Source organism: Hyla sarda, unplaced genomic scaffold (assembly GCF_029499605.1).
Source record: "Hyla sarda isolate aHylSar1 unplaced genomic scaffold, aHylSar1.hap1 scaffold_126, whole genome shotgun sequence".
NCBI classification, from domain to species: Eukaryota; Metazoa; Chordata; class Amphibia; order Anura; family Hylidae; genus Hyla; species Hyla sarda.
In genome coordinates this window covers 253,415-270,719 of record NW_026607881.1, presented here as the reverse complement: position 1 = coordinate 270,719, position 17,305 = coordinate 253,415, and the positions used below count along the sequence as shown (strand labels likewise).

General features: G+C 39.0%; 1 protein-coding gene across 3 annotated transcripts in view; it reads right to left on the bottom strand.

Moving 5' to 3' along the window:
- DNMT3A (DNA methyltransferase 3 alpha) overlaps positions 1 to 17,305 on the bottom strand; it is a 285,392-nt gene that overhangs the window by 261,267 nt on the left and 6,820 nt on the right. For all 3 annotated transcript variants that reach the window (XM_056551891.1, XM_056551892.1, XM_056551893.1), the window contains exon 2: positions 2,608 to 2,873. In XM_056551891.1, coding sequence (XP_056407866.1) covers positions 2,608 to 2,682 — 75 coding nt within the window. In that variant the 5' untranslated portion in view covers positions 2,683 to 2,873. The remainder of the gene's footprint in view (positions 1 to 2,607; positions 2,874 to 17,305) is intronic.

The window sequence follows — 17,305 nt, the reverse complement described above, 5'->3', positions numbered from 1 at the left end:
ATGTGTACACAACATATAAGACAGAGCCATGTGTACACAACATATAAGACAGAACCATGTGTACACAACATATAACACAGAGCCATGTGTACACAACATATAAGACAGAACCATGTGTACACAACATATAAGACAGAACCATGTGTACACAACATATAAGACAGAACCATGTGTACACAACATATAAGACAGAGCCATGTGTACACAACATATAAGACAGAGCCATGTGTACACAACATATAAGACAGAACCATGTGTACACAACATATAAGACAGAACCATGTGTACACAACATATAAGACAGAGCCATGTGTACACAACATATGACAGAACCATGTGTACACAACATATAAGACAGAACCATGTGTACACAACATATAAGACAGAACCATGTGTACACAACATATAAGACAGAACCATGTGTACACAACATATAAGACAGAGCCATGTGTACACAACATATAAGACAGATCCATGTGTACACAACATATAACACAGAGCCATGTGTACACAACATATAAGACAGAGCCATGTGTACACAACATATAAGACAGAGCCATGTGTACACAACATATAAGACAGAACCATGTGTACACAACATATAAGACAGAGCCATGTGTACACAACATATAAGACAGAACCATGTGTACACAACATATAAGACAGAGCCATGTGTACACAACATATGACAGAACCATGTGTACACAACATATAAGACAGAACCATGTGTACACAACATATAAGACAGAACCATGTGTACACAACATATAAGACAGAACCATGTGTACACAACATATAAGACAGAACCATGTGTACACAACATATAAGACAGAACCATGTGTACACAACATATAAGACAGAACCATGTGTACACAACATATAAGACAGAACCATGTGTACACAACATATAAGACAGAACCATGTGTACACAACATATAAGACATAGCCATGTGTACACAACATATAAGACAGAGCCATGTGTACACAACATATAAGAAAGAGCCATGTGTACACAACATATAACACAGAACCATGTGTACACAACATATAAGACAGAGCCATGTGTACACAACATATAAGACATAGCCATGTGTACACAACATATAAGACAGAACCATGTGTACACAACATATAAGACATAGCCATGTGTACACAACATATAAGACAGAACCATGTGTACACAACATATAAGACAGAACCATGTGTACACAACATATAAGACATAGCCATGACAGCTCCGGTGTAATCTATTGGTAGTGCTGAGGAGAGGCGGGGATATGTATACAAGCACGTGGACAGCTTCAAAATTGTCACAACTTCCTCTCTGTATATGACAAAGTGAAAGCCATCAATATATGTGGAAAGGAAACATTCAGCTTTAATTTGAGGGTTTACAAAAAAATATAGCATTATCCTATTAGGAATTACAGGCATTTGTATAAAGTCTAGACAATGCTCTGTGAGCTAAATATCCTGGACTCCAGACTGATACATTGTCCATAGCTAGTCCTGCTCTCAGCTGAGAAGTGATACAATTGTATCCAGTCTAGACAATGCTCTGTGAGCTAAACATCCTGGACTCCAGACTGATACATTGAACATAGCTCGTCCTGCTCTCAGCTGAGAAGTGATACAATTGTATCCAGTCTAGACAATGCTCTGTGAGCTAAACATCCTGGACTCCAGACTGATACATTGTACATAGCTAGTCCTGCTCTCAGCTCTAGACAATGCTCTGTGAGCTAAACATGCCAGACTCCATACTGATACATTGTACATAGCTAGTCCTGCTCCCAGCTGAGAAGTGATACAATTGTATCCAGTATAGACAATGCTCTGTGAGCTGAACATCCTGGACTCCAGACTGATACATTGAACATAGCTCGTCCTGCTCTCAGCTGAGAAGTGATACAATTGTATCCAGTCTAGACAATGCTCTGTGAGCTAAACATCCTGGACCCCAGACTGATACATTGTACATAGCTCGTCCTGCTCTCAGCTGAGAAGTGATACAATTGTATCCAGTCTAGACAATGCTCTGTGAGCTAAACATCCTGGACTCCAGACTGATACATTGTACATAGCTCGTCCTGCTCTCAGCTGAGAAGTGATACAATTGTATCCAGTCTAGACAATGCTCTGTGAGCAAAACATCCTGGACTCCAGACTGATACATTGTATATAGCTCGTCCTGCTCTCAGCTGAGAAGTGATACAATTGTATCCAGTCTAGACAATGCTCTGTGAGCTGAACACCCTGGACTCCAGACTGATACATTGTACATAGCTAGTCCTGCTCTCAGCTGAGAAGTGATACAATTGTATCCAGTCTAGACAATGCTCTGTGAGCTGAACACCCTGGACTCCAGACTGATACATTGTACATAGCTCGTCCTGCTCTCAGCTGAGAAGTGATACAATTGTATCCAGTCTAGACAATGCTCTGTGAGCTGAACACCCTGGACTCCAGACTGATACATTGTACATAGCTAGTCCTGCTCTCAGCTGAGAAGTGATACAATTGTATCCAGTCTAGACAATGCTCTGTGAGCTAAACATCCCGGACCCCAGACTGCTCCATTGTACATATCTGGTCCTGGTCACTCACCTTGTGTGTCTGGAGAGCGTCTGTGTCCGGGTCAGAGTTGCTGGTGTTGAGAATTGTACCATTGGACAACATCATTGGGAAGAGTAAATCCACAATTTAGGGAGGGTGACACAGAGGAGTCCTCGGGAGAACACGGGGAAAATCCACAAGAATTAAAATCCAAAAGACGACAAATTGCTGAACGTCCTTAGGAAAAAAACAAAAAAAAGCACCAAGTGGAAGTCCTGTGTGTGGGAAATAAGTCCTCCAGATCTTCCTCCTTTGTCCTAAATAAAGAGAGAATAAACATAGTATCAGAAGGTAACGTCACCTGAACAACAGGAGATCCCTCCGATCCTATAAGAACTGCGCCTAGAGATCAGGTTACAGCCTGGAGACACTTCAGTACTGCGCTACGGCTGACAAACCACCAAAGGGTATGGATCAACGCCAGACAGTCACCGCAGCCACTCGATCACAAAACGACTGACATAGGGGGCGCCATAGAGCCCAAACCAAGGGTCCACTCCGGTACATACACCATAGGGGAAACAACAAGTATATACAGTATATAGAAGTATCGTCTGGTCACTACTATAAAGAGTAATGACAGTATATACAGTATATAGAAGAATCACCTGATCACTACTATACAATACAGGAGTAATGACAGTATATACAGTATATAGAAGTATCGTCTGGTCACTACTATAAAGAGTAATGACAGTATATACAGTATATAGAAGAATCACCTGATCACTACTATACAATACAGGAGTAATGACAGTATATACAGTATATAGAAGTATCGTCTGATCACTACTATACAATACAGGAGTAATGACAGTATATACAGTATATAGAAGTATCGTCTGATCACTACTATACAATACAGGAGTAATGACAGTATATACAGTATATAGAAGTATCGTCTGATCACTACTATACAATACAGGAGTAATGACAGTATATACAGTATATAGAAGTATTGTCTGATCACTACTATACAATACAGGAGTAATGACAGTATATACAGTATATAGAAGTATTACCTGATCACTATTATACAATACAGGAGTAATGACAGTATATACAGTATATAGAAGTATTGTCTGATCACTACTATACAATACAGGAGTAATGACAGTATATACAGTATATAGAAGTATTGTCTGATCACTACTATACAATACAGGAGTAATGACAGTATATACAGTATATAGAAGTATTACCTGATCACTATTATACAATACAGGAGTAATGACAGTATATACAGTATATAAAAGTATCACCTGATCACTACTATACAATACAGGAGTAATGACAGCATATACAGTATATAGAAGTATCACCTGATCACTACTATACAATACAGGAGTAATGACAGTATATACAGTATATAGAAGTATTGTCTGATCACTACTATACAATACAGGAGTAATGACAGTATATACAGTATATAGAAGTATCGTCTGATCACTACTATACAATACAGGAGTAATGACAGTATATACAGTATATAGAAGTATTGTCTGATCACTACTATACAATACAGGAGTAATTACAGTATATACAGTATATAGAAGTATTGTCTGATCACTACTATACAATACAGGAGTAATGACAGTATATACAGTATATAGAAGTATTGTCTAATCACTACTATACAATACAGGAGTAATGACAGTATATACAGTATATAGAAGTATTGTCTGATCACTACTATACAATACAGGAGTAATGACAGTATATACAGTATATAGAAGTATCGTCTGATCACTACTATACAATACAGGAGTAATGACAGTATATACAGTATATAGAAGTCCTATGTAACACCACAGATAACAGTGATAACTCTCTGAGTACAGATAATGTATAGATGTGACCTGCAGTCCTATGTAACACCACAGATAACACAGTTATAACTCTCTGAGTACAGATAATGTATAGATGTGACCTGCAGTCCTATGTAACACCACAGATAACACAGTGATAACTCTCTGAGTACAGATAATGTATAGATGTGACCTGCAGTCCTATGTAACACCACAGATAACACAGTGATAACTCTCTGAGTACAGATAAAGTATAGATGTGACCTGCAGTCCTATGTAACACCACAGATAACAGTGATAACTCTCTGAGTACAGATAATGTATAGATGTGACCTGCAGTCCTATGTAACACCACAGATAACAGTGATAACTCTCTGAGTACAGATAATGTATAGATGTGACCTGCAGTCCTATGTAACACCACAGATAACACAGTGCTAACTCTCTGAGTACAGATGATGTATAGATGTGACCTGCAGTCCTATGTAACACCACAGATAACACAGTGATAACTCTCTGAGTACAGATAATGTATAGATGTGACCTGCAGTCCTATGTAACACCACAGATAACAGTGATAACTCTCTGAGTACAGATAATGTATAGATGTGACCTGCAGTCCTATGTAACACCACAGATAACAGTGATATCTCTCTGAGTACAGATAATGTATAGATGTGACCTGCAGTCCTATGTAACACCACAGATAACATAGTGATAACTGTCTGAGTACAGATAATGTATAGATGTGACCTGCAGTCCTATGTAACACCACAGATAACACAGTGATAACTCTCTGAGTACAGATAATGTATAGATGTGACCTGCAGTCCTATGTAACACCACAGATAACACAGTGATAACTCTCTGAGTACAGATAATGTATAGATGTGACCTGCAGTCCTATGTAACACCACAGATAACACAGTGATAAGTCTCTGAGTACAGATAATGTATAGATGTGACCTGCAGTCCTATGTAACACCACAGATAACAGTGATAACTCTCTGAGTACAGATAATGTATAGATGTGACCTGCAGTCCTATGTAACACCACAGATAACACAGTGATAACTCTCTGAGTACAGATAATGTATAGATGTGACCTGCAGTCCTATGTAACACCACAGATAACAGTGATAATTCTCTGAGTACAGATGATGTATAGATGTGACCTGCAGTCCTATGTAACACCACAGATAACACAGTGATAACTCTCTGAGTACATATAATGTATAGATGTGACCTGCAGTCCTATGTAACACCACAGATAACACAGTGATAACTCTCTGAGTACAGATAATGTATAGATGTGACCTGCAGTCCTATGTAACACCATAGATAACAGTGATAACTCTCTGAGTACAGATAATGTATAGATGTGACCTGCAGTCCTATGTAACACCACAGATAACAGTGATAACTCTCTGAGTACAGATAATGTATAGATGTGACCTGCAGTCATATGTAACACTACAGATAACAGTGATAACTCTCTGAGTACAGATAATGTATAGATGTGACCTGCAGTCCTATGTAACACCACAGATAACAGTGATAACTCTCTGAGTACAGATAATGTATAGATGTGACCTGCAGTCCTATGTAACACCACAGATAACACAGTGATAACTCTCTGAGTACAGATAATGTATAGATGTGACCTGCAGTCCTATGTAACACCACAGATAACACAGTGATAACTCTCTGAGTACAGATAATGTATAGATGTGACCTGCAGTCCTATGTAACACCACAGATAACAGTGATAACTCTCTGAGTACAGATAATGTATAGATGTGACCTGCAGTCCTATGTAACACCACAGATAATAGTGATAACTCTCTGAGTACAGATAATGTATAGATGTGACCTGCAGTCCTATGTAACACCACAGATAACAGTGATAACTCTCTGAGTACAGATAATGTATAGATGTGACCTGCAGTCCTATGTAACACCACAGATAACAGTGATAACTCTCTGAGTACAGATAATGTATAGATGTGACCTGCAGTCCTATGTAACACCACAGATAACACAGTGATAACTCTCTGAGTACAGATAATGTAGTAGATGTGACCTGCAGTCCTATGTAACACCACAGATAACACAGTGATAACTCTCTGAGTACAGATAATGTATAGATGTGACCTGCAGTCCTATGTAACACCACAGATAACACAGTGATAACTCTCTGAGTACAGATAATGTATAGATGTGACCTGCAGTCCTATGTAACACCACAGATAATAGTGATAACTCTCTGAGTACAGATAATGTATAGATGTGACCTGCAGTCCTATGTAACACCACAGATAACAGTGATAACTCTCTGAGTACAGATAATGCATAGATGTGACCTGCAGTCCTATGTAACACCACAGATAACACAGTGATAACTCTCTGAGTACAGATAATGTAGTAGATGTGACCTGCAGTCCTATGTAACACCACAGATAACAGTGATAACTCTCTGAGTACAGATAATGTATAGATGTGACCTGCAGTCCTATGTAACACCACAGATAACAGTGATAACTCTCTGAGTACAGATAATGTATAGATGTGACCTGCAGTCCTATGTAACACCACAGATAACACAGTGATAACTCTCTGAGTACAGATAATGTATAGATGTGACCTGCAGTCCTATGTAACACCACAGATAACACAGTGATAACTCTCTGAGTACAGATAATGTATAGATGTGACCTGCAGTCCTATGTAACACCACAGATAACAGTGATAACTCTCTGAGTACAGATAATGTATAGATGTGACCTGCAGTCCTATGTAACACCACAGATAACAGTGATAACTCTCTGAGTACAGATAATGTAGTAGACGTGACCTGCAGTCCTATGTAACACCACAGATAACAGTGATAACTCTCTGAATACAGATAATGTATAGATGTGACCTGCAGTCCTATGTAACACCACAGATAACAGTGATAACTCTCTGAGTACAGATAATGTATAGATGTGACCTGCAGTCCTATGTAACACCACAGATAACAGTGATAACTCTCTGAGTACAGATAATGTATAGATGTGACCTGCAGTCCTATGTAACACCACAGATAACAGTGATAACTCTCTGAGTACAGATAATGTATAGATGTGACCTGCAGTCCTATGTAACACCACAGATAACAGTGATAACTCTCTGAGTACAGATAATGTAGTAGATGTGACCTGCAGTCCTATGTAACACCACAGATAACAGTGATAACTCTCTGAGTACAGATAATGTATAGATGTGACCTGCAGTCCTATGTAACACCACAGATAACAGTGATAACTCTCTGAGTACAGATAATGTAGTAGATGTGACCTGCAGTCCTATGTAACACCACAGATAATACAGTGATAACTCTCTGAGTACAGATAATGTATAGATGTGACCTGCAGTCCTATGTAACACCACAGATAACAGTGATAACTCTCTGAGTACAGATAATGTAGTAGATGTGACCTGCAGTCCTATGTAACACCACAGATAACAGTGATAACTCTCTGAGTGCAGATAATGTATAGATGTGACCTGCAGTCCTATGTAACACCACAGATAACACAGTGATAACTCTCTGAGTACAGATAATGTATAGATGTGACCTGCAGTCCTATGTAACACCACAGATAACACAGTGATAACTCTCTGAGTACAGATAATGTATAGATGTGACCTGCAGTCCTATGTAACACCACAGATAACACAGTGATAACTCTCTGAGTACAGATAATGTATAGATGTGACCTGCAGTCCTATGTAACACCACAGATAACAGTGATAACTCTCTGAGTACAGATAATATATAGATGTGACCTGCAGTCCTATGTAACACCACAGATAACAGTGATAACTCTGAGTACAGATAATGTATAGATGTGACCTGCAGTCCCATGTAACACCACAGATAACAGTGATAACTCTCTGAGTACAGATAATGTATAGATGTGACCTGCAGTCCTATGTAACACCACAGATAACAGTGATAACTCTCTGAGTACAGATAATGTATAGATGTGACCTGCAGTCCTATGTAACACCACAGATAACACAGTGATAACTCTCTGAGTACAGATAATGTATAGATGTGACCTGCAGTCCTATGTAACACCACAGATAACACAGTGATAACTCTCTGAGTACAGATAATGTATAGATGTGACCTGCAGTCCTATGTAACACCACAGATAACAGTGATAACTCTCTGAGTACAGATAATGTATAGATGTGACCTGCAGTCCTATGTAACACCACAGATAACACAGTGATAACTCTCTGAGTACAGATAATGTATAGATGTAACCTGCAGTCCTATGTAACACCACAGATAACAGTGATGTCTCTCTGAGTACAGATAATGTATAGATGTGACCTGCAGTCCTATGTAACACCACAGATAACAGTGATGTCTCTCTGAGTACAGATAATGTATAGATGTGACCTGCAGTCCTATGTAACACCACAGATAACACAGTGATAACTCTCTGAGTACAGATAATGTATAGATGTCACCTGCAGTCCTATGTAACACAACAGATAACAGTGATAACTCTCTGAGTACAGATAATGTATAGATGTGACCTGCAGTCCTATGTAACACAACAGATAACAGTGATAACTCTCTGAGTACAGATAATGTATAGATGTGACCTGCAGTCCTATGTAACACCACAGATAACAGTGATGTCTCTCTGAGTACAGATAATGTATAGATGTGACCTGCAGTCCTATGTAACACCACAGATAATAGTGATAACTCTCTGAGTACAGATAATGTATAGATGTGACCTGCAGTCCTATGTAACATCACAGATAACAGTGATAACTCTCTGAGTACAGATAATGTATAGATGTGACCTGCAGTCCTATGTAACACCACAGATAATAGTGATAACTCTCTGAGTACAGATAATGTAGTAGATGTGACCTGCAGTCCTATGTAACACCACAGATAACACAGTGATAACTCTCTGAGTACAGATAATGTATAGATGTGACCTGCAGTCCTATGTAACACCACAGATAACACAGTGATAACTCTCTGAGTACAGATAATGTATAGATATGACCTGCAGTCCTATGTAACACCACAGATAACACAGTGATAACTCTCTGAGTACAGATAATGTATAGATGTGACCTGCAGTCCTATGTAACACCACAGATAACACAGTGATAACTCTCTGAGTATAGATAATGTATAGATGTGACCTGCAGTCCTATGTAACACCACAGATAACAGTGATAACTCTCTGAGTACAGATAATGTATAGATGTGACCTGCAGTCCTATGTAACACCACAGATAACAATGATAACTCTCTGAGTACAGATAATGTATAGATGTGACCTGCAGTCCTATGTAACACCACAGATAACAATGATAACTCTCTGAGTACAGATAATGTATAGATGTGACCTGCAGTCCTATGTAACACCACAGATAACAGTGATAACTCTGAGTACAGATAATGTATAGATGTGACCTGCAGTCCTATGTAACACCACAGATAACACAGTGATAACTCTCTGAGTACAGATAATGTATAGATGTGACCTGCAGTCCTATGTAACACCACAGATAACACAGTGATAACTCTCTGAGTACAGATAATGTATAGATGTGACCTGCAGTCCTATGTAACACCACAGATAACAGTGATAACTCTCTGAGTACAGATAATGTATAGATGTGACCTGCAGTCCTATGTAACACCACAGATAACAGTGATAACTCTCTGAGTACAGATAATGTATAGATGTGACCTGCAGTCCTATGTAACACCACAGATAACACAGTGATAACTCTCTGAGTACAGATAATGTATAGATGTGACCTGCAGTCCTATGTAACACCACAGATAACAGTGATAACTCTCTGAGTACAGATAATGTATAGATGTGACCTGCAGTCCTATGTAACACCACAGATAACAGTGATAACTCTCTGAGTACAGATAATGTATAGATGTGACCTGCAGTCCTATGTAACACCACAGATACCAATAACTCTCTGAGTATAGATAATGTATAGATGTGACCTGCAGTCCTATGTAACACCACAGATAACAGTGATAACTCTCTGAGTACAGATAATGTATAGATGTGACCTGCAGTCCTATGTAACACCAAAGATAACACAGTGATAACTCTCTGAGTACAGAGAATGTATAGATGTGACCTGCAGTCCTATGTAACACCACAGATAACAGTGATAACTCTCTGAGTACAGATAATGTATAGATGTGACCTGCAGTCCTATGTAACACCACAGATAACAGTGATAACTCTCTGAGTACAGATAATGTATAGATGTGACCTGCAGTCCTATGTAACACCACAGATAACAGTGATAACTCTCTGAGTACAGATAATGTATAGATGTGACCTGCAGTCCTATGTAACACCACAGATACCAATAACTCTCTGAGTATAGATAATGTATAGATGTGACCTGCAGTCCTATGTAACACCACAGATAACAGTGATAACTCTCTGAGTACAGATAATGTATAGATGTGACCTGCAGTCCTATGTAACACCAAAGATAACACAGTGATAACTCTCTGAGTACAGAGAATGTATAGATGTGACCTGCAGTCCTATGTAACACCACAGATAACAGTGATAACTCTCTGAGTACAGATAATGTATAGATGTGACCTGCAGTCCTATGTAACACCAAAGATAACACAGTGATAACTCTCTGAGTACAGAGAATGTATAGATGTGACCTGCAGTCCTATGTAACACCACAGATAACAGTGATAACTCTCTGAGTACAGATAATGTATAGATGTGACCTGCAGTCCTATGTAACACCACAGATAACAGTGATAACTCTCTGAGTACAGATAATGTATAGATGTGACCTGCAGTCCTATGTAACACCACAGATAACACAGTGATAACTCTCTGAGTACAGATAATGTATAGATGTGACCTGCAGTCCTATGTAACACCACAGATAACACAGTGATAACTCTCTGAGTACAGATAATGTATAGATGTGACCTGCAGTCCTATGTAACACCACAGATAACAGTGATAACTCTCTGAGTACAGATAATGTATAGATGTGACCTGCAGTCCTATGTAACACCACAGATAACACAGTGATAACTCTCTGAGTACAGATAATGTATAGATGTGACCTGCAGTCCTATGTAACACAACAGATAAAACAGTGATAACTCTCTGAGTACAGATAATGTATAGATGTCACCTGCAGTCCTATGTAACACCACAGATAACAGTGATAACTCCCTGAGTACAGATAATGTATAGATGTGACCTGCAGTCCTATGTAACACCACAGATAACAGTGATAACTCTCTGAGTACAGATAATGTATAGATGTGTCCTGCAGTCCTATGTAACACCACAGATAACAGTGATAACTCTCTGAGTACAGATAATGTATAGATGTGACCTGCAGTCCTATGTAACACCACAGATAACAGTGATAACTCTCTGAGTACAGATAATGTATAGATGTGACCTGCAGTCCTATGTAACACCACAGATAACAGTGATAACTCTCTGAGTACAGATAATGTATAGATGTGACCTGCAGTCCTATGTAACACCACAGATAACACAGTGATAACTCTCTGAGTACAGATAATGTAGTAGATGTGACCTGCAGTCCTATGTAACACCACAGATAACACAGTGATAACTCTCTGAGTACAGATAATGTATAGATGTGACCTGCAGTCCTATGTAACACCCCAGATAACAGTGATAACTCTCTGAGTACAGATAATGTATAGATGTGACCTGCAGTCCTATGTAACACCCCAGATAACAGTGATAACTCTCTGAGTACAGATAATGTATAGATGTGACCTGCAGTCCTATGTAACACCACAGATAACAGTGATAACTCTCTGAGTACAGATAATGTATAGATGTGACCTGCAGTCCTATGTAACACCACAGATAACAGTGATAACTCTCTGAGTACAGATAATGTATAGATGTGACCTGCAGTCCTATGTAACACCACAGATAACAGTGATAACTCTCTGAGTACAGATAATGTATAGATGTGACCTGCAGTCCTATGTAACACCACAGATAACAGTGATAACTCTCTGAGTACAGATAATGTGTAGATGTGACCTGCAGTCCTATGTAACACCACAGATAACAGTGATAACTCTCTGAGTACAGATAATGTATAGATGTGACCTGCAGTCCTATGTAACACCACAGATAACAGTGATAACTCTCTGAGTACAGATAATGTATAGATGTGACCTGCAGTCCTATGTAACACCACAGATAACAGTGATGTCTCTCTGAGTACAGATAATGTATAGATGTGACCTGCAGTCCTATGTAACACCACAGATAACAGTGATAACTCTCTGAGTACAGATAATGTGTAGATGTGACCTGCAGTCCTATGTAACACCACAGATAACAGTGATAACTCTCTGAGTATAGATAATGTATAGATGTGACCTGCAGTCCTATGTAACACCACAGATAACACAGTGATAACTCTCTGAGTACAGATAATGTATAGATGTGACCTGCAGTCCTATGTAACACCACAGATAACAGTGATAACTCTATGAGTACAGATAATGTAGTAGATGTGACCTGCAGTCCTATGTAACACCACAGATAACACAGTGATAACTCTCTGAGTACAGATAATGTATAGATGTGACCTGCAGTCCTATGTAACACCACAGATAACAGTGATAACTCTCTGAGTACAGATAATGTATAGATGTGACCTGCAGTCCTATGTAACACTACAGATAACACAGTGATAACTCTCTGAGTACAGATAATGTATAGATGTGACCTGCAGTCCTATGTAACACTACAGATAACAGTGATAACTCTCTGAGTACAGATAATGTATAGATGTGACCTGCAGTCCTATGTAACACTACAGATAACAGTGATAACTCTCTGAGTACAGATAATGTATAGATGTGACCTGCAGTCCTATGTAACACTACAGATAACACAGTGATAACTCTCTGAGTACAGATAATGTATAGATGTGACCTGCAGTCCTATGTAACACTACAGATAACAGTGATATCTCTCTGAGTACAGATAATGTATAGATGTGTCCTGCAGTCCTATGTAACACCACAGATAACAGTGATAACTCTCTGAGTACAGATAATGTATAGATGTGACCTGCAGTCCTATGTAACACCACAGATAACACAGTGATAACTCTCTGAGTACAGATAATGTATAGATGTGACCTGCAGTCCTATGTAACACCACAGATAACAGTGATAACTCTCTGAGTACAGATAATGTATAGATGTGTCCTGCAGTCCTATGTAACACCACAGATAACAGTGATAACTCTCTGAGTACAGATAATGTATAGATGTGACCTGCAGTCCTATGTAACACCACAGATAACAGTGATAACTCTCTGAGTACAGATAATGTATAGATGTGACCTGCAGTCCTATGTAACACCACAGATAACACAGGGATAACTCTCTGAGTACAGATACTGTATAGATGTGACCTGCAGTCCTATGTAACACCACAGATAACAGTGATAACTCTCTGAGTACAGATAATGTATAGATGTGACCTGCAGTCCTATGTAACACCACAGATAACAGTGATAACTCTCTGAGTACAGATAATGTATAGATGTGACCTGCAGTCCTATGTAACACCACAGATAACAGTGATAACTCTCTGAGTACAGATAATGTATAGATGTGACCTGCAGTCCTATGTAACACCACAGATAACAGTGATAACTCTCTGAGTACAGATAATGTAGTAGATGTGACCTGCAGTCCTATGTAACACCACAGATAACAGTGATAACTCTCTGAGTACAGATAATGTATAGATGTGACCTGCAGTCCTATGTAACACCACAGATAACACAGTGATAACTCTCTGAGTACAGATAATGTATAGATGTGACCTGCAGTCCTATGTAACACCACAGATAACACAATGATAACTCTCTGAGTACAGATAATGTATAGATGTGACCTGCAGTCCTATGTAACACCACAGATAACACAGTGATAACTCTCTGAGTACAGATAATGTATAGATGTGACCTGCAGTCCTATGTAACACCACAGATAACAGTGATAACTCTCTGAGTACAGATAATGTATAGATGTGACCTGCAGTCCTATGTAACACCACAGATAACAGTGATAACTCTCTGAGTACAGATAATGTATAGATGTGACCTGCAGTCCTATGTAACACCACAGATAACACAATGATAACTCTCTGAGTACAGATAATGTATAGATGTGACCTGCAGTCCTATGTAACACAACAGATAACACAGTGATAACTCTCTGAGTACAGATAATGTATAGATGTGACCTGCAGTCCTATGTAACACCACAGATAACAGTGATAACTCTCTGAGTACAGATAATGTATAGATGTGACCTGCAGTCCTATGTAACACCACAGATAACACAGTGATAACTCTCTGAGTACAGATAATGTATAGATGTGACCTGCAGTCCTATGTAACACCACAGATAACAGTGATAACTCTCTGAGTACAGATAATATATAGATGTGACCTGCAGTCCTATGTAACACCACAGATAACACAGTGATAACTCTCTGAGTACAGATAATGTATAGATGTGACCTGCAGTCCTATGTAACACCACAGATAACAGTGATAACTCTCTGAGTACAGATAATGTATAGATGTGACCTGCAGTCCTATGTAACACCACAGATAACAGTGATAACTCTCTGAGTACAGATAATGTATAGATGTGACCTGCAGTCCTATGTAACACCACAGATAACACAGTGATAACTCTCTGAGTACAGATAATGTATAGATGTGACCTGCAGTCCTATGTAACACCACAGATAACACAGTGATAACTCTCTGAGTACAGATAATGTATAGATGTGACCTGCAGTCCTATGTAACACCACAGATAACACAGTGATAACTCTCTGAGTACAGATAATGTATAGATGTGACCTGCAGTCCTATGTAACACCACAGATAACACAGTGATAACTGTCTGAGTACAGATAATGTATAGATGTGACCTGCAGTCCTATGTAACACCACAGATAACAGTGATAACTCTCTGAATACATATAATGTATAGATGTGACCTGCAGTCCTATGTAACACCACAGATAATACAGTGATAACTCTCTGAGTACAGATAATGTATAGATGTGACCTGCAGTCCTATGTAACACCACAGATAACACAGTGATAACTCTCTGAGTACAGATAATGTATAGATGTGACCTGCAGTCCTATGTAACACCACAGATAACACAGTGATAACTCTCTGAGTACAGATAATGTATAGATGTGACCTGCAGTCCTATGTAACACCACAGATAACAGTGATAACTCTCTGAGTACAGATAATGTAGTAGATGTGCCCTGCAGTCCTATGTAACACCACAGATAACAGTGATAACTCTCTGAGTACAGATAATGTAGTAGATGTGACCTGCAGTCCTATGTAACACCACAGATAACAGTGATAACTCTCTGAGTACAGATAATGTATAGATGTGACCTGCAGTCCTATGTAACACCACAGATAACACAGTGATAACTCTCTGAGTACAGATAATGTATAGATGTGACCTGCAGTCCTATGTAACACCACAGAAAACACAGTGATAACTCTCTGAGTACAGATAATGTATAGATGTGACCTGCAGTCCTATGTAACACCACAGATAACAGTGATAACTCCCTGAGTACAGATAATGTATAGATGTGACCTGCAGTCCTATGTAACACCACAGATAACACAGTGGTAACTCTCTGAGTACAGATAATGTATAGATGTGACCTGCAGTCCTATGTAACACCACAGATAACAGTGATAACTCTCTGAGTACAGATAATGTATAGATGTGACCTGCAGTCCTATGTAACACCACAGATAACAGTGATAACTCTCTGAGTACAGATAATGTATAGATGTGACCTGCAGTCCTATGTAACACCACAGATAACACAGTGATAACTCTCTGAGTACAGATAATGTATAGATGTAACCTACAGTCCTATGTAACACCACAGATAACAGTGATAACTCTCTGAGTACAGATAATGTATAGATGTGACCTGCAGTCCTATGTAACACCACAGATAACAGTGATAACTCTCTGAGTACAGATAATGTATAGATGTGACCTGCAGTCCTATGTAACACCACAGATAACAGTGATAACTCTCTGAGTACAGATAATGTATAGATGTGACCTGCAGTCCTATGTAACACCACAGATAACACAGTGATAACTCTCTGAGTACAGATAATGTATAGATGTGACCTGCAGTCCTATGTAACACCACAGATAACAGTGATAACTCTCTGAGTACAGATAATGTATAGATGTGACCTGCAGTCCTATGTAACACCACAGATAACAGTGATAACTCTCTGAGTACAGATAATGTATAGATGTGACCTGCAGTCCTATGTAACACCACAGATAACAGTGATAACTCTCTGAGTACAGATAATGTATAGATGTGACCTGCAGTCCTATGTAACACCACAGATAACAGTGATAACTCTCTGAGTACAGATAATGTATAGATGTGACCTGCAGTCCTATGTAACACCACAGATAACAGTGATAACTCTCTGAGTACAGATAATGTATAGATGTGACCTGCAGTCCTATGTAACACCACAGATAACAGTGATAACTCTCTGAGTACAGATAATGTATAGATGTGACCTGCAGTCCTATGTAACACCACAGATAACAGTGATAACGTCTCTGAGTACAGATAATGTATAGATGTGACCTGCAGTCCTATGTAACCACACAGAGTTAACACAGTGATAACTCTCTGAGTACAGATAATGT